Here is a 26,397-nt window from a genome sequence, read left to right as displayed (position 1 = left end):
GCTTCAGCTCCTGCTCCCACGTTCGGTGCCGGCGCTGCTGCGGGCGCGGGGATGCCGCAGGGACACCAGTGAAGCTCCGGGCACTGGTGGGGACTGTTTCGGAGAAGGGGAGCTTTGGGATGGAGCCGGGCAGCAGTCGTCTGCCACGTGGGTTTTGCTCCTTAAGCTGGGCTCGTCACTCAGCGCCCGTCCCAGGCTGCTTCGATCCCGCGGCGTCTGTTTTGTAAAATCTGTGTGTGTCGAGGGGGCACCAGAGGGACCTTGCAGTCATAGGACATTATGGGTTTTCTTAAGGGTAATATGGTGGTACAGCGAAAACTCCCAGTTTTCAGCTTAATCAATAGTAAAAAAAAAATTATTTCCTGCAATGTTAAAGATCTAATTGGTCCAATCAAAAGGCAACTTAATTAAGGCTCGTTTGAAGCAGTCAGCATGTGCCCTAGCTCTTGTGCAGAGGTTGCACGTGGGAGGCACGGCATGCCCTCCGCAGCACGAGGCGAGGCACGTCGTGCCGCCTGGGGCAGGGGAGAAGGACAATTTATTTCTTTAACCTGCAGCGCTTGGAGTTTCCCCGTCACCGCTTGAATTTTCCCTCTGGACAGTTCGTGCTCCTAGGCCAGACAGCCCAGCTCTCCCGGAGCCTTCAGCCCCCATGGGATGCAGCTCCCGTGTCCGCGCCACACCGATCCTATTTCTCCTGGGAGAATGCATTATTTTCCAACTCACGAGGTTTGTGGTGTGTTGGTAGGGCAGAGCGTTTTTGTGTACCGCAGCCTGACTTTGTGCACACCACTGGAAACCTGTCCCTTGTCCCCCCTGTAAAGTCACAGTCCGGTGCCGCCGGTGGGTCGGGAGGCAACATTTGGGATTAGTTCGAGCAGAGGGATGCTATGAGGTGTAGAGGTGGGCCTTTCTGTACCCACGCCTGCTGTCGTGGCCCCTCTTCGTCCCTGCAGGGAGGGCAAAGCTCGTGCCATGCTGAGGCTCGGCTCTCCAGCAGTCTGCAAACCTCCAAGCACTGTTGTGTTCCAAATTCAGTGAGAGATTTGTACCAACAACTTCCCACAAAACACCAACCTGCGTCCGTGCCTCATTAGTCCCAATTTACTGTATCAGAGTAGATATTAAATGCTTTGACCCCCAAACATGCTGCAAGAGCACTTCTCAAGGCGCTGCAGGCGCGCCCACGGGGGCCCTGCACGCGGCAGCGACCCGGTGCTGAGCTGCTGCTCGTGGCCCAGCCCTGGCTGCGGGATGCCAGCGCGGGCACCGGTGCCCCAATATCCACGTGGGGGCGAGGATTAGTGCCCCCCCTGCCTCCAGCACCGAGCCCGGCTGAGGCAGCATCACCCGCTGCCCCGGCGCTGCCTCGTGCCTCCTCCCCGCAGCCCAGCCCCGGCTCAAATGTTTTCCTTGCGAGGCGTTCCCCGCATTAAGCTCAACCGGCCCCAAACGCCTCACCTTTCCCCCCAGCCTGATAAATGCTCCTTCTGCAGTTAATGTAACCTCCCCGAACGTCCTTCATTTGTCAAAGATCGCAGCCTTTTACGGCGGGTCATTATTTCACCAGGAATTTGAACAGAAATATTTCCCGTCCACACCAAGCGATCTATTTCGCTTCCCCACCCACCACATTAGCCTCTGAATACTCTCATTATACCATTACTAATTAGAAATTCTCTCAAATTGGCGGCTGCATTAAAAAAAAAAGACAGTGTGCTGAGCATATGGCATAATATCCTATTAATGAACACTCTAAATTCAAACTCAGGTCAGCTGCTCATTTCTTGCTCATGACACCCAGGCAAGGGGGGGGGGAGCAAGCTTTTTTTTTTTTTTTTTTTCTCCTAAAATGCGTATTACTGAATGCCAGGGATACGGCGATGCCTTAGGCCAACATTTTATTTTGACTATTTTTTGGGGGTGGAGTTGTAAATATATATATATATATATGTGAGTATATAGGTATGATACGTACACATGCATTTACAAACCAGCAGTGGAAGGCAGCAGCTCGCTGCCCACGTTCACCTGCACGTTGCAGCTTTGCCTCCTGCAGAGCAGAGCATGGGGCATGCAGCACGTGTGGAAGCAGCACCCGTCCTGCTGCCTGCAGTGCCCACGGTGTCCCACCAACGTTGGTGTGCAGCGCAGGGAAGCTGTGGGCAGCAGGAAGAAGTGCAGCATGCATGCCTTTTATTTTATTTTATTTTATTTTGGTTCGACGGGCTCTCCCTCGTGCGTCGCTGCTGGCTGCGTGGGTCCCCGCAGCCTTCCCGGGACTGTCGCTTTCTGGCACAGAGAAATTTGCACCACGGTGAAATAGCGAGTTCTTGTACCTTCCTTTTCTCTGGGCAGATGAGCTGTCAGGGCGTTAGGTCTCATCAGTCTTGTTGTCACCAAGGTTTATAAAACTACCAAATGATATTATGTCAGCTGATTCTTTAATGGGATAATCATTAGCCAAGACCTGAGTAAGGTTTTTTTGCCGCTGCTAATTTCACCTCAAGGTGAACGCAAGGCAGAACTCTCCGGCGCGGTGTTTGCTTCGGTGTCCGGACTCACCCCATGCTGTGCCATGGCGCCGGCTCCTGCTCACCGTTTTGGGATGTGTCGTGTCCCCTCTGAGCCTGGAAGCACTTGTCACAGTGGGATAAGCCACAGCAGGAAGGCCGTGACCGCTGTCCCTTGCAGAGGGACCTCAGTGTGTGTGGCTCACGCCCCCAGAGCCCGGGCCAATCCCGCTGTCCCAGCACCCCCATAAGGGATGTGCGAGGTGATGGCAGTGTTTGGCAACTTGACCTTCCAGTAAAAATTGAAAAAGTTTGGGCTTTCCGACAAAGTCTAACTCTTCCATTGAAAACAAATATTTTGCCCCATCAAAAATCCAATTTTCTGTCAAAACAGTTTTCATTAAATATTTCCACGCAGCCCCGGGTTAGTATTGATTTAAACTGTTACAAGGGGGAGAAGAATGAGGCTTTGTCTCTACAAAGATCGCGTTTACTCACCAATTAAAATTACAGTAGAAGTGAGTAATTGCTGCCGCCTCAAAGGGGGACTGTTTAGAGCAAGGCGGTAATTACCCTCGTTAGTTGGCACACTCTGGTTGTGGTCCGGCAGGATCAGGACCGGGGCAGGGATGAGGGGCTGAGGGAGGAGCCCTGTTTGGGGCTCTGTGATTTTAGTGGCTTTGCTCTGCGGGATGTTGCTTGTACCAAGAGCCACGCGGGTGCTGGATGCTCCTCGGCACCAGCAGCGCTCAGTCCCAGCCCTGCAGCCGGGGCCGTTTCTCAGCACTGGATTTTTTTTTTGGCCATCCCGTTAGGGTTTTTCCCAGGCAGTGCCCATGCAGGCTACACAAGCCGTCCTGGCTGTGACCCGTGCAACCCACGAGGACACCACAGCTGGGCACCGGGGTACAGTCTCCGGGGTAAGCGCTGAGCTTTCACGTACCTGTAATTGCCTGAGTAGCCTGCTGAGCTCTAGGGGGCTTTTTGTACCCCACAACATGCACAGCTTGCAGCATTTGGGGGCAGAAACTGTATTTTCAGTGCCTATCACTGGGCAAGAGCTGCCTGGGGCTGGCCCTTGGAGGCAGCCTGGCCCCAGGACAGCGGCAGCCGTCTGTCCTGCAAGAGGAGGACACGCAGCAGCCCAGCGAGGCACACGGGCGTCCCTGTGCTGGGGCAGTGCTGTAGCCATGCAGGGCCAGGGGTGAAGGGGCTGCAGGAGGAGGGGACATAAAGGGGCTGTGGCCCCCGGCCCTGCTGTCCTCGGGCACTGAGGTTGCAGCCGAGGTGAGCGCTGCACGGTCCAGGAAGAACTGAGGTTTTATTTCCTCGGTGCTGGGGTCATTCCTGATTTAATTATGTAAAAATTAATGTGAACGTCTTTTGTGGTACGTATAGGCCATCCGTGGAAATTGAATTGGGTGAAATGCTGGTTAAGCTAATCACGCGCAAGTCATTATGATGGCTAAGCACGGGGATGTTGTAATCTGTTGGGGCTTCTCAAAGACCTGATTGAAGGCCAAGTTTAAGACCCACAGGTTTAATCAGAGGGGATCAGCGATGTGGCGTGGAGGTGATTTTCCCTGTTAGCAAGGAGCTCAGAGCCGCTTCCTCCTGGTGCAAGGAACACTCACAGGTCCGTGCTCACTCACAAGCACCTGCAGCGGGCTGGGGGGCTCCACGGAGCCCAGCTGGGGGCTCGCGGGGTCTCTTGGGAGCTGATCGTATCCCTGCAGCCTTCCACCTTCTTTAATCTGGACGTCAGATTTACAACCATTTTTATACTTTTTAAAGGAATAAAAACCCCGAATCAATATTTAGAAGTGCACAAACAGCTTGTGGAGCGTTTTCCCATCTGTTCTCTAGCACTAAAAATGACCACCCCGGTAGGTGCCTGAAGGGTGCTGGGCCGGGGCTGCTTCCCAGGCTTTGTCAGGAGATGGCTGATGTCCATATCAAATCAAGATGCTCGGTGTAATGTTCGCAAAAATGTAATTTGATTTGCCTTTGTCAACAAAATCTGCAGAAACATCCCCTGCCTGAATAAATATCCCTGCAGGGTAGCACATGCTTTGTAAATAATTTTCATTGTAACCCCTTCTTCCTAGCAGGGTGGAGAGTTGAGAACATTCATCAAGTCTCACATTAAGAAAATAATTTTCTTGTACCTAATTTGCGCAATAAATAAGGTCCACAATTTCTTGCTTCTGAGGCAAGGAAATGGAAAGAGCCGAGGCCAGGTTTCCTGACGTGGGGTTTCTTCCCCATGGCCATTCCTTTCTCTCTTTTAATTGCCGAGGGAGGGCTCCTTTGGGGTGCACCCTAAATACCTGGGTGCTCCCCCCTGCCCAGGCGGCCGTCGGACATCAGGGCGATGCCCAGGCTGGGCCTAGCGCTGGGCCCAGCTACAAGGGCTCGGGGCCAGGCTGCCTGCTCCAGAAATCGTTTAATTACCAAAATTACCTCAGAAATTGCCTTAGCAGTTTGCTTTTTCCTTGTGATCTCACAAAGATTGGCCTAGAAGGAGCTGTAGCAGAGGCACAGCTGTGTCTCTTGTCAGGCCTTGCCAGGAGGCCCGCCACAGGCCGCGCTCCTTGCCCCGCCGGCCTCGGGGCCCCTCAGGTAATTGCAGCGACTGCTCCACGCCTTCAGGAGTCACCTTCAGCGTGCTCCTGCCCCGCGGTTCGGCCTCCCCGGAGAGCTGAGCAGGCCCATGAGGGACCTGTGAGATGGGGCCCAGTGTCTGCAAGGAGGCAGGGGGGCCATGGAGGGGCCTCGGCATCTATCGGCTGCACCTCGGGCCAGGAGACTTCCAAATTCCTACCTGCCAACCCCTTGTCTTGCTGGAGCACAGGTCTGTCAGGCTGCAAGAACACCGAGCTGGGAGGATAGCTTTGTTTTTTTCTGCACAGCAATGTAAATCTGTTATTTATTTATATTTTATGGATGGCATGTTCCTATCCCCAGGCATTTTGCATTGGAATTCAACTCATTGCAAGCCTATTACATGTTCACTAACTATAAACCATCTGATTTATATTCATTAACCAGTGGTAGACAGCAGCAGTGGCATAACTTTAGTGCTGGACATGCCTCAGTCGACGGGTGAACTAAATTTCAGTTAATTAAGGTGCCGTAATTGTTGTCCAGTACAAGTGTCTTCAGGGCATTTGCTTTGTAAATAATTTTTCACCCCAACCTTTCCCGCATACTTGGTTGTGCTCTGCAACTTTGTTCGAGCCGTAAATTATTAGGAAACGGGCTCTCCCGTGCTCCTGGTGAAAGAAGGCTCCTTTTCGGCTTCTTGCCACCGACAGCGGTGGTGTTAATGATTAGCAAAGCGCCCCCCGGGCTTCGGAGAAGGCAGCGGTAGGAATGTCACCCCAGAACGAAATGGGGATGCCCCGTTTCTGGCCAGGTGGACACGACGCTGAGCACTGAGACCTCACAACCTCAGTCAGCCCTCAGCGTCCTGGTCTGAAACCTTGGGTCTGCTGCTGAGACGTGGGGTTGGGAAATCCAGGAGGCTGCCCCGCAGTGGCAGTACAGGGCAAGGAGGGATGGGGAAAGCCCTGTCCCCGCTTGTCCCACGTGTCCAGGAGCCGGACACTGTCCGTCCTCGTGCCCTCTGGCCATGGCTTTGGCCCCGGGCAGGGCTGATGTGATGGTGTGTGCGGGGCCAGGGTGCTAGGGGCTGTCTGATGGGCCCAACGCGAGCGCTCGGTAATGAGGAGACGGCTCGTCACCAGTGCGAGCAAAATAAAAATCCCTGCTGCTCCTGAATCTGTGCACACCAACCGCAGGGCAGTAATTAGGAAGGAAGCTGGATGTAGAATTGAAACTGTAATTATGAAGAACTGCTAGATGCTACTGTAACGCGGCGTTTAGCGTCCCCCCTCTGCCGCTGCCTTGTTTTTTTTTGTTTTCTTTTCTTATACCCCCTTTGGGTTAATTGCTGCTTTGTTTTGCTCTCCCAAAAGGTCAGGGCTGGAGGGGCGCCCTGTGGACAGGGCCATCTCCATGCCTCTGTTTTAAGCCAGGGTGCGGGGATGGCCCCAGGGCTTGCGTGGCTGCAGGCAGCACCAAATGGGATGTTTATCTTCTGCTTTTGGGATAAACCAACCCCTTCTGCAGAGCGTGTGCTGGCTGTCTGGGCTCCCTTTGGGTTGAAGACAGCTCCCGGAGCTGCGGTTCTCAGGGACTGACACTTTCGAAATGGCATTTCTTGGGCTGGGACTTAGGTGCAATATCAGCATGTATCCTCTGTGCTCATCTGCCGCGTTTTAGCATCATTGCCCAAACGAGGGGCTGTATTTTAACGTGGGCTTCTGTAACGGAGCAAAACCCAAGACTCCCCTGTGTTTTTCCAGTGTTTAGCAGTGCCTGCAGTGGCCTTCCTGTGGTCCTGTGTCAGTGCCAGCTGCCCTGTACGGCACCTCTGGAGCGTATGGAGAGAGGCGCTGAGCTCCTGTTTGTCTGCTCAGGCTCGGTGTTGATCTGACAGCTCCTTTCCAGACCTGCCCAGCAGCAGACATGCCAGTCTCTCCGATAGTTCATGTTCAGTTATTAATATAAGATTCAACTTCGCATTCGCTGGAGTAAACCTTGCATGATGCCTCTGACAGTAATTCAGTTGTAGCCTCAATCTGATGCTGGATCTCCAGGCCATGGCTATCCTGCTAGCCTTTTCCAATTTTTCACTACACCAGTCATGAATAAATCACCAAAACACATCAGATTGCTGAAAATGGAAATACCAGAGATAGGCACCAGTTCAGTAGTCAAAGAGCATCACCTTCCTGCAGCAAGCAGGCACGCTCTCTGCTCCCTTGTCTGCTCGGCGCGTCCTGTCCCATCACCCAGAGGCCCCCAAACGTCTGCGGGCTGCCGGTGTGCATCCTGTGCATCTCTGCTTTGAAATGCAGATCCCACCGCGTGCGCCTTGTGGCCGGGGAGAGGCGGTTTCTGTTCACTGGACGTGTTGCCAGACGAGCCATCAGTAGTACCCAGATGCGCTGGGAGCAGGGTTTGCCCCCTCATGCATGCCAGAGACAAGCACTGTTCATTTTCAGTGCTTGATAGCAGAAAGAGCAAAGAAATTTTAGGTTTTTGGGTCTTTTCTCCTGCCCTCGGTGAAATGTGCTTTGCAGAAGCCTGCAGGCTTCACAAGCACCAGATGCCCCTTCAGCACCAGCATTTAGCTCTCTACCTGGTGCTCAGCCCCTCCTGATTTAATTAACCTGCAGCCTTCCTCTGTGCACCAACAGAACTGAGTCCGGAAGGCCGAATGGCGCCTTCTCAAGCTTAACCCAAGGGGTGAAATCTTGGTTATGTCCAAATTAACGGGAGTCTTGCTTGGGTAGGGCTGGCTCTTCTTGCCCTACTCTACCCACGACCAAACGTAGCCTCGATAGTGCCTTTCCCAAGTGGCTGGGCTCTGCTAGCATTGTTCCGTGGGAACTACGGACAAAAGGAACAGCAAACTAGTATTATGTAAATCACTTGAGGTCAGAAAACCAGATACAACTTAAAAAAAAAAAATCACCACTCATAAAATAAATCAATTTCTTTAAAATTAGCCTCCCTAATTTTGACATCAATTCTATTTCTTTAAGGTTTGTCTGTTTTGCAATTTTGTTTTTTATCCATGTTGCTATATTAAACCCCCTGCTAATAAAATGTCAAATTAAAAAAAAAATTAGTGTCCCTAGTATTGCAGAAAACCAATAAAATAAAGCCTTACAAGGGAAGCAAAAGAAAATTTCCATCATTCTCTCCTTAACCGAAATCAAAATTAGAGTGTTATTAGAAATTTCATTAGGATGGAGCAGATTGGTAATGAAATTACATTCCAGCTTTCTACAAACCCAATGTATTAAGTAGGTTTGATCAATGATGTTCACACAATTAATTTTGTCTGATTGCTGAGGATTACTTTATCGACAGCCACATTTCACACTTGTGGGGTTTTTTTTTTGTTTCCGCAGTAAATTCCCAGTGATGTCAGATCGCGTGATGGCGGCGCCGGTTCGAAGCCCCCGCTCTCAAAGCGACTTCCAGCAGACCATGACGGGGATCAAGGTAGGGATGTCACCGCTGCTAATTGCGTTTGGTACGGTGCCGCTTACGGACAAACTGGCGCTGGGACGCCGGGGCTTGCTCAGGATCCCCCAGCAGTGCCATGCAGGCACGTAGCGAATGGAGGGAGACCACGTCCATGCGTCCTGCGGCCACTCGGCGCTCTGCTGCGCTCTGTCTCGGTGCTGGTGGTGCTCAGCATCATCCTGTGGCTGAGCTGGTCACACACCAGCGCTGCTTTGCCCGTGTGGGCAGCACCGGGCGCGAGAGCCTGCAGGACCTCGGCTTGTTGGGTGCCAGGGCAGGCCGGGAGGCTGCTCGCCCACAGGGACAGCCACCTCGTTGCGGTCGGATTTATTAGTTGTCTTGGCAGTGGTGTCACCACAGCTGGCAACACATCTGGAGCAGCGCTGCGGCAGGAAGGAGAAGGGGAGGGCAGCGGCTCAGTAAATCAGGGGCTGCTTTAGGTGAGCTCTGCTGCCGGCTCCGTAGGGTCTGCGTGTGCGCAGGTTGTTGCCAGCAGCAGCAGCAAGCCGGGGTCCTCTGAGGCTTTAGTGCGCACCCCTGGGTTGCCCTTGTCCTCGGCTGTCACCGTCACATCAGTAGTGAGAGCTCATGGACCCCTCTCTGTTACTGTTTGGTGCATCAAGAGGTAATCAGGTGGCTTTTACGTGAGCAAATGAAGTTGGTGGTGTTGCAGAGGGAGGTCCGTCAGGTGCCGTCAGTCGCTGTCTGCTGTTGTCGAGATTTTCAAAGCTGTTTAAGGAATTTTAACAGCAAAGCCCTTTTAGGCCCAGGGGAACGGGATCTCCTCCAGAAACCTTGAGCATCCCCTCTCAGTGTCTATCGAGCTCTTGCTCCAAGCTGTGTCCTCGTGGGTCTCCTGCGAAGGTCGCAAAACGTTGTGGCTGTGGCGTTGCCTCGCTGTTCCCTGGCTGCTGAGCAGAAGGGCATGTAGCTTCATTCTCTCTCTACACCACAGGACGACACAACATCTGTTTAAAAGAACAAATAATAAATGGGTAGAGGTGGTGTCAACTGCCCTGCATCTATTTTCAGGTGCGGTCTGGGTCCACGGTGTTCTCAGTGTCCGCATTGCCAGGGAGCCCAGCAGGGACGCCCAACTCCTGCAATTTTTGTGAGATTTGAAACGCAAAGGTATAAGAGAGAGGTTCGATCTCTGGGGGAAAAAGCTCCCATTATAACATTGAGATTCATTTTAGAAGCCATTTTTAAACCCTAAGTTAAGAAAATACCTAGAATTAAGTGCTTAAAGAAGCTACAAAAACCGAATAATAATATTACGAGGGCTTGAAATTAGCTTTTTTTCCTCCTCTTTTCCATGCATTGATCTACTGATGGATTAGCTGGGAGTTGGCAGCAAGTGAACTGTGCAGTCCCTTTTTTTCTTTCTGAGAATCGTGCATTTGTTAGCATTTCAGTTGCAGGAGGAAACCGGTTCCATGGGTCAGGTCCCTGCATCTCAGAAGTGACCTGGTATTTCAGCTCCTCCAGCTAGATTGTACCTACAGGGCTCCTTGCAAAGTTTCAGTAGTTCAAGACCTGGGAAGGAAACCCCCTTCTCTTTTTCTAGGCATCATCTTTACCCTCCTGACACTGTTTTCTCTGCGTACAGAGCAAAGATGCGAGATGGATCTAGTTTTTAGAGGCGAGATGTCTCATTTGTCAGAAGCTGAGTGAATTAGAATAAGAGCATGCTTTTTTTTTTTCCCTTAAAACAGGCCAAAGTTTTTATCAAGATGCCATTTATCAGCAGTGCTACCAGCCGCTAGCAGTAGGCATGCTGCCAATCATTTTATGGAAATAGGCAAGGACTTTAATGTTTGGATGCCCATCTGAATCGACTCTTGTTCATGTCAGCAGATCTGATGTGAAAGCAAAGGTGCCCCTATACAGTCTAGTTACCATCAAACCTGTAAGTGTCAGCATTTTAAAGGCAAGGAACACAATGCTGATGGTGGGCAATGTCACTGGTGTAACCTATTTCAAAGACATCGGCTCCTGCAGCCTTTTCCTTGTCTCTCAAGGATTAGTTATGCCCGAAGTCCACCTGCTCTGTTAATCTCTGCAAAGAATTATCGGACACCTGCGTTCCACCATCCTCACAAGTTCTTCATCTCTCCGCTCCAGCTAGTTGCAAACACAGCAAGCAGCCCTCCGACTTGGCCTGGGGTTTCATGTGGTCCTTTAAACAGTGTTTTGATACTCAGGGGCTGACGGTTGCTTGCAGCAGCTCTTGTTCTTACTCGACAGCCGAGGTCTGTCTGGAAGATGATGCAAACTTGTAGGGGTAAAAATGCGCCCACTGCCAAGAGCAAGCCCTGCGGGCTCAAGGTGGCCGAAGGGGCTGGGTGCGGGTGGGCTCTGCTCAAACCCGCGGGTGTCACCTGTGCCCAAAGCACAGGACGAGGACGGTTCTGTACTTGGGGTCTGCACAGCAAACCAGCTGAATTTCCCACGTCCCCATCCTGCCTTCCCTCTCTCTCAAACCGCTACAAACCGTTCTATTCATATCCGTTCGGAATGCGGCATGCTCACTGCTAAACTTATTTTTTTATTATTTTTAAAGACCCATTGAGGATCTACTGAGTGCATTCCTACACGTGCATATGCGTTTGTGCTTCCTATTTAATTTTCATTGTCAGATCTCAGTTTTGTAGACAAATAGACGAAATGTTGCCCTGTACCTGTGACCTTTCAGAGAGCTGTAGGTTTGGTGACTCCCCTGCCCTTCGCGGGGTGGGTGCTGCAGCCAGCCTCCGGCAGGATCTCCTCCTGCTTCATGGCTATGCCCGTCCAGTTTGCAACTGGAAGGGGAGCCTGGGTCTCCGGTGTCAGTTGTGTAGAAGAACTTACTCATGAACTCACTGACTAGATCTGTAAAACCCTTATGCCTGCCTTTGTGCCATGCCTGTGTATGTCGGTGGCCTGTAAAGAAGTGATAATGGCCAAAGGATCGTTTCTGGAGAGGACAGAAGTCTTTCTCTTAGTTTTCTCTTCCCCTGGCACTAAGACTGGTTAAACCTTTGGCACGCGTTGGAAATACCTGCTCGTGTTGTGTCTGAGCTGGTTGTGCTTGAAGTGACACGGTACGGGGATGCTCAGCGCCAGGGGTGAGCTCCCCCATGGGTGCTGAGCTGGGCCCTGGGTCTGGCAGCGTGCTGCTGCTGTGAGCTGGGTGAGGCGCCCCGGTACAGCCCAGCCGTGAGGTTGGTCATCACCGGACTTCGGATTTGTGTCTTAATATGTCAGGGAAGGCCTTGACCTGCTGCAGGCTGCGTGGGCTGAAGCTCCAGGGTCGCGCTGTCCCGAGCCTGCGGGTGCTGTCACCCACCTGGGCTCTGCGGGAGCTTTTCCAGAGCAAAGCCAAACTCTCCCCAAACCCAAACTCCTCCTCGCCCTGCCCATCCCAGCCAAGCAATGCCTACAGTATGCCGATCGGTGCTGTGCTTCCCCGCGGCCCCGGGACGGGTGTTCGGGCTGCGCAGCCTCCCTGGGCGCATTGCTGAGCACCAACGCACCGCGCTGGCTGCGGGGATGGATGTGCAAATTCCATAGGAGGTGTCTGGAAACAGCCCAGGCAAGTAGGACTCAAAGAAACACCAAAACGTCAAATTCTGCAGGTTGCCAGGGCACACCATAGGAAAGCAAAGGGCTCTGCTCTGCCCGTGGACCTGTAGCATCCCAGTGGGAACGGGAAGACGCTGGCCGCGCTGGGAGATTCGATGTGCTGGAGCCGGGCAGCAGCCTCTGGGCCACCACCTCCCGGCCCTGCACCTCCTCCCCCTTGCATTCTCTGTTTTCCTGGTCTCTTCAGGCTGTGGGTGCTTTGGAGCAGGGATTTCCGTACCGTGCTGCCACAGCCAGTCCCACACACGCAGCGCTTCCACCTCTTCCTTCTGACGCTTTCCACGACCGCAGAAGGCTGAGCCGGCACCGCTGCCGCCCCTCTGCAGGCATCTCCTTCCCCTCCCTGCCCTCGATTTGCATTGCATTTCCATCAGCCTGGAAGGTCGGCGGGGTTTGGAGGTGACCCTGGGGGACGCCGGTGCCGGTGGGCAGCCGGGGAGGACGCGGGCAGCGCGGGCAGCCTCGCGCGGGCGCTGCCGGCACCGCCGCCACTGCAGCTGTTGACACAAGGAGTGATTAACAGGGGTAGGACAGCGAGAGGGAAATAAATAACATCCTAATCTCTGGCACCATCATTCCTTTGATGAGAACAAAAAATATGAAGACTGAAAGATCAAAATAACTGTATTAGAGCATGAAAAGGGAAATGCTCTTTTAACCACCGCTGTTCAGATAGATCTCCTTAGATCTGACATGCTGTAATATATTTGTAACACAGATATATATTAGGGGGTAAAGCTGGTGATTAATTTGCTTTACCTTTTCAGAACATATACATAAAAACCTACATTAGCAGAATTAGCATTTTACCTGTCTTTGAAGATTTTCGCTTTGAAATGCATAAAGTCCTGTCGATTTTTATATCTCTCAGAAGAAGAAGGGTTGGTTTTTTTTTTTTTGCGGAGGTTTCCCCCAGCCCACCTCCTCTCTGGTTCGTGTGCGTGGTGCAGGCAGAGATGCTCTGGGTTTTGTCTCTAATTACTGCCTCACCACCCTCTGGGGCATTGCTGTAGCTGCTGCCCACATTCACCCCTCTTGACTCATAATTGCTGTTGAAGCTTCTGAGACTAGAGATCAAAGTATTCATGTCATTCATGTTCCTGTCAAAGGTCTTATCGTCAAAGCACCAACTATATTTCGAGAGACGTCTCCTTTTCTCAAGAGCAGCAGACAAACTTGCCTTTGCCTTTTCTCCCTCCCCGTTGCAGCGGCGCTGCAAGGCGGGGACGGTGCGCGGAGGGCGAAGGCAGCGAGGGGCTGCCTGGGCTGCCGCTGGCCATCGCCAAATCCTGCACCCCGGGGGATTTAATTGTTGAACGTCCCAAGCAAAACCGCTGCTTCAAGTTTCTCTCTTTCCTGACCTATGCTGCAAGGTAGGGCTGGAGCTCGCTGCCTGCTGCCTGCATTTCATTTAGGCTCTCGGGAGCGCGAGTGCAGCTTGCTCGGGGACAGCAGCCTGGCAGGACACCAGCAGGGTGCTGATGCGGGTGGAGGCACGGGTATCCCACAGCTCAGCTGGTGTTCATGGTGCAAGAGAGGTGAAAGGAAAAAGCTTCATGATTTAGTGGGGCTAAATGCTGGTTTTAAGCTTCTGGAATCAAGTTATTCTTAATCTCAGTGAAATGATTCTCTCCTGCACCCACCGGACACCCACACAGCTCGGGCACCAGCAGTGCCGGGCCATGGCAGCACCAGTGTGCCCACCCGGCCACATGGAGCAATCCCAGCGTGGACACGTACCTCTGGGAAAGGAGGAAAGCGCTTCTGGGTGCGTTGCTCCGTCAGAAGGAGTCCCAGCAGCCTGCTGCTTTCCCCCTTTCCCTTTCGTTCTCGGTTCCCAAACGGGCGCCCTCAGGTGCTCCCCGGCCGGCTTTGTCCTGCCCTGGCTTCTCTTTGAGGCCTGCAGGAAGGGGCTGGCCCGGCTGCTTCGTCCTGCCTGGTTCTGTGATGTGGGTAAGTGCAAACTCCTAGCGCGGCCTGGAGAGAGGCAGCTGTAATGTTCCAGCTCCACGGCGCCGCGGGGTTCCCGTGCTCTCCGACTCGCTGTTTTTGTCTCGTGTTTTTATGCTCACCAGAAATAAGTTATTTTCTGGTTAAAGACCTTCACTGCGGACTTCCGCGCTCAGCTCCCAGGGGTGTTTTCGGGAAGAGGCTCTGCAGTGTGGTGTGTTTGATTTCTGGCAAGGCCCTCTCCTCTAGAAAATCAGCAAAGCCTTGGGCTGGCGATACTGGGAGTGCTTTGGAAAGACGGGACGGGGCCTGCGGGTTAATTCCCTGCACCCCAGCCCTGCCGCATCCTGCCCACGGGGAAGGGGCCGCACGCAGCGGGGCGGCCCCGCCGCCGCAGCAACTTGGGATGAGTTTCTGTGAGTCCTCGGGATCGGGAGCAGGAGAAGAACTTTATAAAATTCTCCACGACCAGTCGAGCGGAACCTATTTTCTCTCACAATGCAATTAACGGCACCAACATTTACAAAATATGATTACAAGCACTTTGGTTAAGTAGAGGAAAGTATATTAGATAGCAGCGAGGGGTTGATCTTAATGTGCATTTTTTCGAGAGACTTGCATTTTCTTTGTGCAAATAAAGAGGCCCTAAATTCTCCATAGGCACTAAAATCAATGCAGTGGAACCATGATAACAAACACAGGCTCCACTTTTTGCTACATCCCCCAATTAATTAAGCCTTTCACGGGCATGTAATTAGGAACATTAGCAAGTCATAAAATTGCCGTGAGTCTCTAAATTATGTGCTGGCCCTCAGCAATTTGTTTTTAATTCCTTTTGAAGACAATGGCACTGCGGGGTCCCATAGATCTTCATAGCAGCCTACTGTTTACTTCTTTATGGCTCTATGAAGATCTAACTGTTTTCTACTGCTCCCAGATGCACCCACGCTATTTTCTGGCGCGGTTTCATTACCTGGGTCGGATTTAAAGGGGAACGGTGCCCGCCTGCCCCGCGCGCCTGCCCGGACACCGAGGCTCCCCCAGCCAGCAGCCGCCGCTCGTGCGCCTGCATGGGGACGCCCGTGAGGCCAGGGAGACGGATAAATAAATGAAGCAGGCTCATTTCAGGGGAAGGTTTATTTCCCTGTTATTGTGATTTACTCCTCCTTGATGAGAGTGTCTCTTTCACAGCGGAGGCGCGGAAAAACATTTGCGCGATCTCAGGGTCAAGAACAGGAGAAAGAAGTAAATAGTGGAAGCAAATTGTTTTTTCTTCCAAAATATCCTGGGTCATTTACAGCTGACGGGTCGCCACAATAATAGCCGGCCCCGTGTTCTAATAGCCGGGTCGTTTCCCGGTGGATATGTGTAGCTAGCCACCCGTTTTTGGCACAGTTTGGGGTTTGACGTGCCACTTCGTTGGGTGGCAGGGGCCGGGGCTGAGCTGCCCCGCACGCGGCTCTGCTCCTGCCCCGCTGCGGGCGCTGCTCCCAACTTGCTTCCCACACTCGCTGTTCCCCGATCGTGGTCGATTAACGCTGTGGAATTACGAAACGGGTTTAATGAGAAGAATAACGAGAAGCTGCAATGAGAGAGATGAAGCCTGGCTCTTCTCCCAGGTGAGCACAGGGAAGGAGCGTGCTGCGCCGCTCGCTCGCACGGCCGTGCTACATGGAAGAGGCCGTCCGATTTCAGGAGATGGTTGCCTTTGGTGGGCTGATGGCTCACGGGCACTGCAGGGGGAAGAGGACGTGGGTGCTGCCCCTGTCCCATCCCCACCCTGCGGTGGGGACCTAGGGTGTGAAGGCAGGAGAGTCCTCCTTCCTTCTGGCCTCGGGACTCCTCGCTGCCTCCTGCACTGTCTGTGCTCCCCCCGGCCTTCCGTCCCTCCCCTTCCTTTCAGACAGCAGCAAACCTTTACTGTGGGTGTAGGGAATGTGTTATTGCTGGACGGGGGGACAGCAAAAAGCAGCGACCCAGCAGGAGAAGCATTCCCTCTGTGCTTCATTGTCACTGCCACTTTCACTGCCCGATTAAGCTTTGTCTTGGGGCTGGCAGGAATATCAAACTGAGCGAATTATAACACTGCGGCTCCAGGACAGGGGGTATAAAAGTGTATTTTTTCAGTAGTCAGCAAAAAAGAGAAAAGGGGGGAGTATTTGCAGTGAAGCACACTGGAACAGCTGGGAGCAAGGTGCTGCTTGAAGGATGCCTGAGCTGCAGAGGAGGGGAGCTCAGTAGCTCCTCTTTAAGATCCATTTAAGATTGCTCGATTTTCAGTTCAGTGAAATCCCCACTCAGGTGGGACCTGGCAGTGGGCTGCCAGGACAAGCAGGGCCAAGCCATTCTCCGTGGTCACTCCCAGACCCGTGCTGGCAGAGAGAAGGACGCGGGCAGCCTGCTCCGTAGCTGCAGTGGGCTTTTTGTTTCCCGTCGGTGGCTCGGCAGCTGCAGAAATGTCACTGGCTGAATTTTCAGATTGCGAGACAAAATGTTTTCTGCCTGCCTGGGGGTTGTGCGCATTTGCTGCACGTGTAAAGGGTCAGCAAACAAAAAACCCGAGGGGCCAGCCCTGTGGCTGCTGCTCGGGCGTTGAGGTGAGGCTGGCTCCTGCACATCGTGTCCGTGCACCCTTGGCTCCTGCACATCGCGTCCTTGGAGCAGAACAGCCCCACAGCTATGTGGCACGAAGCCCTGGCCCATGCGCAGTGCCTGCCCTACCTCCGAGCCCCTTTCGTGGCGGCAGAGGCTGCCTCCAGCGCAGCCCCGGGGGAGGCTGAGCTGTGCAGCCGTGCGCTTTGCTTGATCTCTCTCCCCGTTTCCACCGGGGAGATGGTATCAGCGGCGAGGGATCGCGCGGCCCCGGCTGGCGCTGTGCCGGCAGATAGCATCGCTGCCTGGTGGTGCTGTGCATTTCCACGCCGTGGGCCTGACCCGGGTCTGCTAGGAGAGGAGAGGCTGGTGCCTCCACGGGCAGGGAGGGCGGCGGGTGTGAGCCTCTGCCCCACAGCCCTGGCCTTGCGGGAGAGCTTTGCTCTTGCTTTGGTCTTAGTGCGGGCACGCGTCTCCCTCCAGTTCCTCCGGGCAGCGCAGCTCGTGGTTTTCGTGGCTGTTTTAGGAGTCTGACAGCGTTCGTGAGGTTTGTTTTGGAGCCGCCCCCGTTCCGTGAAGACCCCGGAGGCCAGCCCCCGTCCCCAAACCCCTCGGGCACATGCAGGAGAGCAGCACCCGCGTGGCACCGCCGCCTGCCCTGCCCCGGCTCGCCCCGCAGCTCGCGTGCGTGGGGCAGCCACGAGCCCGGCAGAACAGAAACAAAGGCGTGCGTGAGGCCTCCTCCTCCTTGCCCTCCTCTTCTCTGCAAGTCCAGCAGCTGAAGTTGTTTGCCTTATTTTGCAGACGCAGTCCCCCAGGATGTGGGGAATGGTTATTAAAAAGCCCGGAGAGCAGTGTCTAACCTTGAGTAAGTGTTTTCTTGTTGTCATCCAAAGATCTAAAGAAAATCCTGAAGAGAATACATGGTGAAGACATATATTATAGTTGGAGCTTTTTATCTCACACATGTGACTTTGCCTATCATGAACTGTACGTTTTTATTCTCACTAGTGGGACAAAACTATATCCCACTGCAGCATATATCAAGAGGAGGAACATTGTACCTTCTTTGCATTAATATAAATAGCTGTTTAGGACCGATTCCTTGGCCAGATACTACCAGCTTACCTGTCCTTTATCTAAGATATTTGGCATGTAGCTCAAGTTTGGTTTATTTAGAGTCAGGATGCAGCAGCTTTTACATATTAAAGGTGCATTTTAAAAGAGCATTTTCTATTCTAATTTGGGGGAAAGGAGCTCTTTAGGGCATTCAGGGAACGATGTCCATCTGATTTACATTTCCCTTGTTGGAGCAGAGCTGTGTACGCATATTAGAATGTAAATAACAGTGATGGATACATGTATCTTTAAAAGATCCATTTTCTCTTTTGACTAAGGCATCCAGGAGAGGAGAGGGAGCGTAGATCACTTTTACAGGTGAAAAATCCATCTCCTAAGACACTGTCCACGGCCCAGGAGCTGGCCCCTCCACTCGAGAAGCCGGCAGTGGCCGGGGCCAGACCCGAGCCCTGGAGCAAGGCTGGGTGGCTCTTCTTGTCGGGGGCGTTAGCGCTGCGCAGAAAGGCTTTGGCAGCACTTGCTGACCCAGAACGGGGAGTACAGGAGGGCTTTTCAGGTGTGCTGCTCGTTAAACTCCCAGGGGAAATGGTACCTGGGAATCCCCGGGGAGCTGGGGTCTGATTTCGGAGAGGCACGGCGCGGGTAATCATTGACTGCGCAGCTCCCGTGCTGGGTTAACCCAGAAACTCCCGCAATAAAACCTTCCCTGGTGGGGGTGATTTGTGGTGGAAACCTGGGCCTCCAGTGAACTTCCCCATTTGTCTTCGGCTCCGTCTATCTCTCTGCCTTCAGAGGTCCCAAAAGACAAAAAAAAAAAAAAAAAAGGAAGTCCCTTGATCATCACAAGGGGAAATGAAGCCCGGGCTGGGCGCAGAGCAGCCGGGCACGGAGCAGAGCTCATTTCCTGCGGGGTCCCTGGCCGGCGGGACGGGAGGAGATGTGCCCAGATGAAATTAGCAATCAGCGGCTGGGGGAAATTGGGGTTGTTACAGACCCAGGCAAACAAACTTCGCGCTCTGGAGGGGAAGGCAGGAGCGGAGAGGCACGACGTTCTTTCATCTTCGCTCCCGACAGCACCAACAGCCCCAAGACACGAGGGCGCGTGGCGAGCGGCCTGCCTGGGGGCGGTGGGTGCCAGTCCCCCCGGTGGAAAGTACTCTTGGCAAAAGTATGCGTGCAGACCAGAGGGCTGGGTCCCCCTCTGCTTCTTCCACAGACACCTCTGGGCAGATTTCTGTTAATTGTCACGGCATTGACGTGCGTCGGCTGTCGTCGTGCGGTGCTGCGTAGGAAAACTTACCGCTGCCTCGTTAACCTCTCCAAGGCTGATTTTGGCAGCCGTCAGAGCACTGTAAGGTGTGCGTGATTAACGAGGTATTGAATGAATGAGTGAATGCTGAAGCTGAGATGCTCTTTCAGCTCAGTTTGAGTATAATTATTTTGATTATATATTTATCCTGATAGTGCCCCGGTGAATACTTACAGCACAAACAGGCAGCTATCGCACGTGGCGTCCGCCATCCCGACAGGGCAGCCGATGCTCTGTGGATGACTTCTGTAACTGCAGACGTGGTGGCCGGGTGCCTGGAAAGGAGGCGGCGAGTTCCCAGAGCATCGCGCTGGCTGCATCCCAAGGCACCTGCCTCCTTTCCAGCCTTACGTGCTTGGTTTGGGCAGAGAAACAGCTCCGTGCTTGGGGGCTGGAGGAAGGAAGGAATCCCAGACTGCGGGATGGGATGGGGATTGGGATGGGATGGGATGGGATGGGATGGGATGGGATGGGATGGGATGGGATGGGATGGGATGGGATGGGAGCACTCTCCCAAGGGAGCAGGGCTCTGGGTCGGAGCAGGAGCCGCCGAGCAGCCCGGCAGAGCCCAGCTCTAAGCGGAGGGGATGTTTCTCAGGGGCCGGCTGACAGCACGGATGAAGCAGATCAACGTCAAGCGTGAAGGCACTGGCTTTCCTCTGCTCCGATCGCAGTCATATACCGGCTCTGAATCATGAGGCTTGCAACCAGCAGGCATAAATTTATACTATACAGATGAGAACTGTGCCTCGGAGACAGAACATCTATCTCCTTTGCACTTATCTGCCACTGTGACACAAACAATCAGAGATGATTCTCTGGCACAACAAACAGCAAAGTGTCTTCTTTGTCTTTGCCTCAAAGGAAAACACTGTAACACATCTTTTTGGCCCGTGCTTTTATCACTTACTTTTGTTCAATAATCTTCCTGCCCAACACACAGGATCTGGACGCGTGTGTGCGTGTGTGCAATAGGCAATCTGCCCTGCTCGCAGCATCTGAGCCGAGGCGTGGGGAGGAGATAAATACGCTGTCAGGGGGGCTCGCGCAGTTTGCTGCAGCCCGTGGCTTAACCCCAAATCTCGGCGTTGATGCCGGATTTTCTTTATGGCCGTGGAGCCTCCGTTTGCTGAGGACATGGAAGAAAGAGCCTTAAGTGCAACGGAGGGGCCTTGCTTGGTCTGCAGGTAGCCTCGCCTGCCGTGCTGGGAGCTGGGCTGTCTGGGTGAAGACACGCAAAGAGACTGCCCCGTGGTCGTTGTGCTGTGGTGGGGAAATCAAAAAGCAGGACAGCTGCATCCTATCCCCCGTGCGGGTCAGGATGTTGATTCTGGAACCTAATGACGAGCAGCAGCCTGGTTCACCAGGGACCGCCGGTCTCTTTGCCGTGGTGCTGGGGCTGTTTGGGATGGCGGCTGGGATGGGAGGAGAGGACGTTGTTTGCTTTCCCTTCTGTTTGTTTTAAGTGGAGAGGGTTAGGCAGAAATCGCGTGAAATATTTATGATCTCCCTTAATTCTGCTCAGAAATGTTTTGTAAGGCTTAAATAATGGATGTTTTTGACCGCTACTGGAGGCATGGAAGTGTTGCTCTGTGCGGTAGGAAGGAGCAGACCCTCTACCAGAGGGGTGAGTGCTGAAATGCTCACTCTGTCCGGCTGCGGGGTGATCGGAGCGGCTCCTTATGGCCTCACCCCGTGAAGGTATGCACGAGGCTTCGCCCCACACTGCCCACGATGTGACTCGCTTCAGCCCCCGGGATCAGCACTGTTACAAAGAGAAATTGCCTTTCGGTTTTACGTGACTGTTTGGAATAGGGAAAAGAGCTTTCTGGGCTAGGTGGGGTGGCACCACCTGGCCGCGAGGAGCACGCTGCCTTCGCCGTGTTACGGCACCCATCCCCGGCAGGGCTGCATCTGAGCATTTTTGGGATCGAGGAGCAGGAGCTGGTGTAAAAGCACCTTGGTGACCTGGGCAGAGGCAGGCAGCTTGGGGAGGTTCGGGCTGGGCATCCAGGGCCTTGGCCCCGCTGGGGGCACGGGGGGTCCAGCCCCGGTGAGTGCCTCCTGCCCCCCTGCTCCAGCGTTATTTTCCAGGCGTTACCAACATACTTGCCATTCCCTATTTCAGAAGGAAAAATGGAATCCAATTGCGCCTCAGATGCAGACAGCCCCTCGCACAATATTTCCTGCACCTCCTCTCCAGATAAGCCACCTTTTAAGATGATGTATGGTGCCACTTACCTTTATAGTGTTCCACCTAGCGAGGGATGCTGAGACCCGCTCTATATTTAGTCACAAGCAAAGCGATCCATTTAAAACATAAAGTCGGATGTATGGGGCAGAGCAAAATGGGGGCCAAGCTATTTGTGTGAGGATTTTACCCCCAAAGTGTTATAATGAAGTGTTTTGCAGGGGAAATTAAGGGGAAGACAGGGAGCGCCGGGAGGCTGGCGGTGGGAGCAGGCTGGCTTGCCTTTTTTTCTTTTTTCCCCGAAGGCAAGAAGGGGAAAATGATTCTGGTGTTTGGTGCATCCTTTTCAGATTGAATTCCAATTTGTTATTAGCATTTTATATTTTCCCTTCTGCTGATTATGCGTGCAGATTAAAAGCGCCTTATCTGTCCAACACCCCAGCCCGCTCTCCATCGGCTAATCCGGAGGGACGCTATCATTTACACGGTGTGATGATAATACGGAAATCTCATTCACTTGGGGCTTTATATTGTGTGTTTATTTATTTTTAGGCACTGGTTTTAGCACTGCTCATCGTCTCCAGGTCTGTAATCTGCATTCCACCCTGCAATTAGAAGGATTCTCTCTTGCCATACCAGCCTGATGCTGTAAATTGTGTTTTCCAGGCGCTTCTTCCAGCAGAGGTTTGAGAGCACAGATGCAAATCACTCCCCGGCATCCCTTATTGATCCCAACGTCTGTTGATTTGCCCTGAATTTTAACCCTCAGAAAGGCTGGTGGGCAGAATAAGAGGGAAGCCTCGGGATTTGAGCCCCTCTCCTCGTGCAGGGCCGGCTCAGTGCTCGTGCTCGCGGGCCACCCGTTGAGCAGGAACGCACACCCCGAATTCCAGGCTGAAGCACATAAATGAAGCATCATTTCCTGACTTCGCCGAATCAATACCTGCTTGATGGTGACTTAAAAACACCAGACAGCTTTCCTAGACCGAAGCCCTTGGATAAATGAAGTTGTCATTGACTTCTGGTGTATCTGGACTGTGTGAGATCCTAATTAGGACAGGATCATAGTAACGGGGGGAGATAATAGACCTATTGGATCAAGTCTGTCTTCCTGCAATTGCAGCATATTATCCCCCAGATATAAGTTGTACCAGTGTTATATAGCAAATGGCTCAAACCTTAGGAGAATGTGGCTTGTGATTAAAAAACACACAAAACCAGTGGAAATATTCCCTGGGAATTTATCTGGCGGGTGTTTGGTTTCCTTTCTGTCTTCGCTTTTCCTGCTCTAGAAAAGGCTTTCTGCTTAAAAATCCACGTCCCTGAGTAAAACCTTGCTAACTGCTGGGGCTACGAGCAATGAATACGTTTTTTGAGATCCTCAGACCTGAAACCAGCCGAACTGATTCTGCAGATCATCCGTGCCAAGCCACCTTGCCACGTGCCAGACCCCCCTTGCAAGCAGCTTCGCCTCGCAAAGTGACTTTTTGCACATCTCTGTGCTGCCGCGTGAGAAATCCTAACGTCTCCGCAAGGCTGCTTGGTGCTGGCTGGCAGGGGAGCCTGGCACCGACTGCTGGTGCGCGGGGCTGGCAGCTCCTCCTAGTGCTGCTGCGAGCAAACCTCGCAGCCGGGCTGCTTAACTCAGGGGAAACGAGGGAAGAATCCTTGAAGCGGGCTCAGCCTGATTTCTGGGAGGCCTGAGCTGCTCCAGGCTCAATCCCGTCCTCTGTGTTGCTCTTCAGAGCTGCTTGCCTTGCCCCTGCCTCCGAACAGAGCTGGGTGCTGCTGCGCCATGCTCGTGCCTTGCTTCGGGTTGGGAAGCTGGGTATGTCCAGCAGCCGTGGGGCTGCCTCGTGCTGCCGGTAGGCATCGCCTGCCGAACGGGGGCTTGGTGCAGAACCCTGCGGCCCCATAAGCATCCCCTGCCCCTGCTGCAACAGTGGCTGGGCACTGCGGCGCGCGGTGCCCCCTGCCGCGCTGCGCTCCCACCCTCCCGTCCCCCGAACGGCCCCGTCGGACTTCGAGGAGATGAAAGCGTTGGGAGAGGAAAGCCGTTTATTTGCTCTGCGGGTGCGCAAGGCCCTGGACACGTGGCAAAGACTCTTTGATTAACGTCGGCTTCCTCTTGGCACTGTTTGACGGAACAAGGCTGAGACACTCCATTTCAGTGAGCCGGTGTCGTGCAATGTGTATTAGAGAGTCCTCAATTTCACACGTGCTTACTCCTGAGTGAGTTTCGCATAAAAGGATTAAGGAGAGAGGAAGTGCAGAGGAAATGGGATGTTAGACACCTTGTTAAACGGGCTGTCAGGGTTTCTGGAGCGTTCATTCTAACTCTATTCCACTCTGCATAGAGGCCAGGCCGTTACCCGGGATCGGGGAGGCCTCTCCTGTGCTGCCAGCCTGGAATTGCTTTTGAAAAGAAGGGAGCGAAAGCAGGGATGAGAACAGTGACGGGTAACCAAAGGTCTCTGTCCATAAGGTATTATCAAAAATCGGTTTTAGCTGGTTTAAATTACATGTGAACGTTGGAAAAGAGTGGATGTTTGGCTTGGGGAGGTCTTGTCCTTGTGAATATTTTGAGAGATAGAGCAAAATAACGTGGTTGGGTTTGGTCTGTAATGCCTTGAGTACTTTAATATTTAGTAATTATAATACTTCACTTCATCACAATCAGCTATGCCCAAGAGAAAGTGTGTAAGAAGCGAGGACAAGTAGAGACTGACCCAACCAAGACACCGGTGAGCCCTTTTGCTCGTAGCCGTGGGTTAGAGACGCGGCCGGGTTACAGACAGGAGCGCGGCCATCGCTGCCGTTATTTCTGTGCCAGCTCCGGTGCAGGGATGCCGGGGCAGCAGGGTTAGCAGCGCTCCTCTCTGGTCTCTGGGTCTGGCCCCAAACTGCACAGGGGAAACAAACGGCGAGGTGCTGGGGTGCCGGGAGGTCTGGGGGTCGGGGCCGTGCCGTGGGTTTCCTGATCCATGCCGCGGGGTTTTGCAGGGCGGGTATCAGGGGAACGGCTGCTGGTATTCAAGTCAAGTTCATAAGTAATGCAGCCTCACATCAGGCTGTTTCCTGTAAGTCAGATCCATTTTAAAGAGCGGTGATGAAGCAGGGCTTCAGAATCCACTCTATGAGCATCCAAATTAAAAGCTAAATAGGATGTAGCTTTCAGTTTGGCCGTATCTCCGTGTGTCAGCGCTCATTATCCTCATATGTCACCGCTCGGCAGCCTTCCTCCGGAGCCTGGTGTGCCGCGGTGCTCGCCCCGTGCGTGGAGCGGGGCCTGCATGGCGCGAGCGGCGCTGCTCGTCCTCTGCAAGGCAGCACGAGGCCGGGGGAGCTCCTCGGGGCCAGGGCTTGGCAGAGGCTGAGCTTGGGGCGGCTTTGGGGTCGTTCCCCGCTGCTGACCTGGGGCATCGTTCTGCCCCTCCTGCTGTCAGCCCTGCAGGGGTTTGCTCTGGGGGCTGTGGGCAGCGCCATCACAGCTCTGTCACCTCTCATTGGGTTTGGGCTTGGCTTTTTCTGTATAAAGCTCCGGGTTTTACAATGGTGGGTGATTTGCTAGCGTAGCCCAAGGGGCAGCAGCCGTTGCGTGGCGGGAGCAGCCGGCCGGCTCTCACCGATCGCCCCGCAGGCACGAGGCTGCCTCTCCATCCCGCCGTCCTGCGGCGTTCCCCGCCGCGCCGCACGCCTCTCCCCGTGGTCACAGATCTCTGCAGCTCCAGACGAGGCTTTTTGGGAGCAGGAGGGTGAGTGGTAACGGGAGGGATGCGGGGCAGCAAACGGGAGCTCTGACTTCAGCTCAAATGCAAGCGACTTCAGAGAGGGGCTGGGGTTTCGCTCGGTCCATACGGATCCAGGAATGAAATACATCGATAACAGGTGATGCTGTGTACAGCCATCAGTGCAATGGGTTAAAAATGGGTTAAAAAAAAAAAAAAAAAAGTCTGCTCTCCCCAGATTCCCCTGCCCGCAGGGTACAGAGGGTGAGGGGGCAGCTGGGGGGGCTGGGACCCCCGGGGCAGTGCTGGGGCTGTGCCCAGCCTCCCACCCCTGCCCTCCACAGCGGAAACGTGCCGGCCTCCGGGTGGGGTGGGAGAGGATGGAGAGGTGGCATTACCTCCGCCGAGTTAAAAACATGAGCGGGGGAAGCAGCAAGCTGGGCCGTAAATAATCCCGCACCTGGCCTTTTAATTCAGTTATCTCCTGGTCGGGGAAGTCGAGATCTGCTGTGTGCTGTGGTGGTGCCAAGTTAATTACTTGAAAATGAGTGCCTGGGGTCGGACCAAGAATCCCTCATCAGCATTCAGCAGCGGTGCCACAGCGAGCGGGAGAGCCCCCCGCACCCGCGCATGCTCGCAGCGCGCTGCCGGCCAGGGCGGCGAGGGGAGGGAGCACGGGCTCGCCCGCCTTTGCTTTCTCTCCAGCACGCTGGAGCTTGGTTTAATTGAAAAAGAAGCGAGCTTGGTGGATGCTGTGCGGGCAGTGGCGTTAGCAGGGGGCGGCTCATCGCTGGGCGCCGGGCCGATGGGGTTGGGGTGCGAGCGATGGGACCGAGTGGCTGGGAGGCTGCTTCGGCGCTTGGCTCCTACACGTTCCCTTTATGAAATTCCCCTCGGAGGGAAGTTTTGCAGCGGGTTTGGGACGTGCTGACCTCCGTGGCACAGCCAGGACGCTGCCCTGGCCATCCCAAGGCCTGGCCCTGGCCGTGCCCACCAGCTGGTGCTGAGCACCGCGGGCTGCGGCACCCACGGCCTCCCCCCCCCCCCCCCCCACCATGGGCGCTCGCCCGCCGCATACAAATGTGGATATTACCAGGCAGAGAGGGAGCGAGGAGGTGCAGCTCCAATACTAAATAGCTGGGCCCTTTAAGCCGTTTGGCCAGACCTTATCGTTAAAAAGGAGGAAAAAAAATAGTCTCTATAGGATTCTTTGAGTCATTGCTTCTTATGTGTAAACAGAGGGAGGCAGCTTACATAGCAAACTCAGCCTGGAATAGCTCGAGGTGATTAACAGTTGTTTGATTC

The 26,397-nt window shown here is 53.7% G+C and overlaps 1 protein-coding gene across 14 annotated transcripts in view; it reads left to right on the top strand.

Annotated features, from left to right (window-relative positions):
- LOC308181013 (uncharacterized protein) overlaps window positions 1-26,397 on the top strand; it is a 163,073-nt gene that overhangs the window by 96,086 nt on the left and 40,590 nt on the right. For 11 of the 14 annotated variants that reach the window (XR_013941274.1, XR_013941275.1, XR_013941276.1 and 8 more), the window contains one exon: window positions 8,501-8,594. Coding sequence is in view for 3 of the 14 variants with exons in the window: in XM_080563559.1 (XP_080419685.1) it covers window positions 8,501-8,594 (94 nt within the window). In the remaining 11 variants the exon portion in view is untranslated. Of the gene's footprint in view, window positions 1-8,500; window positions 8,595-21,916; window positions 21,956-22,030; window positions 22,575-26,397 lie in introns of those variants that run through there. The other 3 variants (XR_013941282.1, XR_013941283.1, XR_013941284.1) reach the window with 3 other exon arrangements.

This window comes from Anser brachyrhynchus, assembly GCF_964034855.1.
Source record: "Anser brachyrhynchus genome assembly, chromosome: 20".
Lineage (NCBI taxonomy): Eukaryota > Metazoa > Chordata > Aves > Anseriformes > Anatidae > Anser > Anser brachyrhynchus.
Note: the sequence above shows the minus strand (reverse complement) of the source record. Positions and strands in the feature narration are given on the sequence as shown.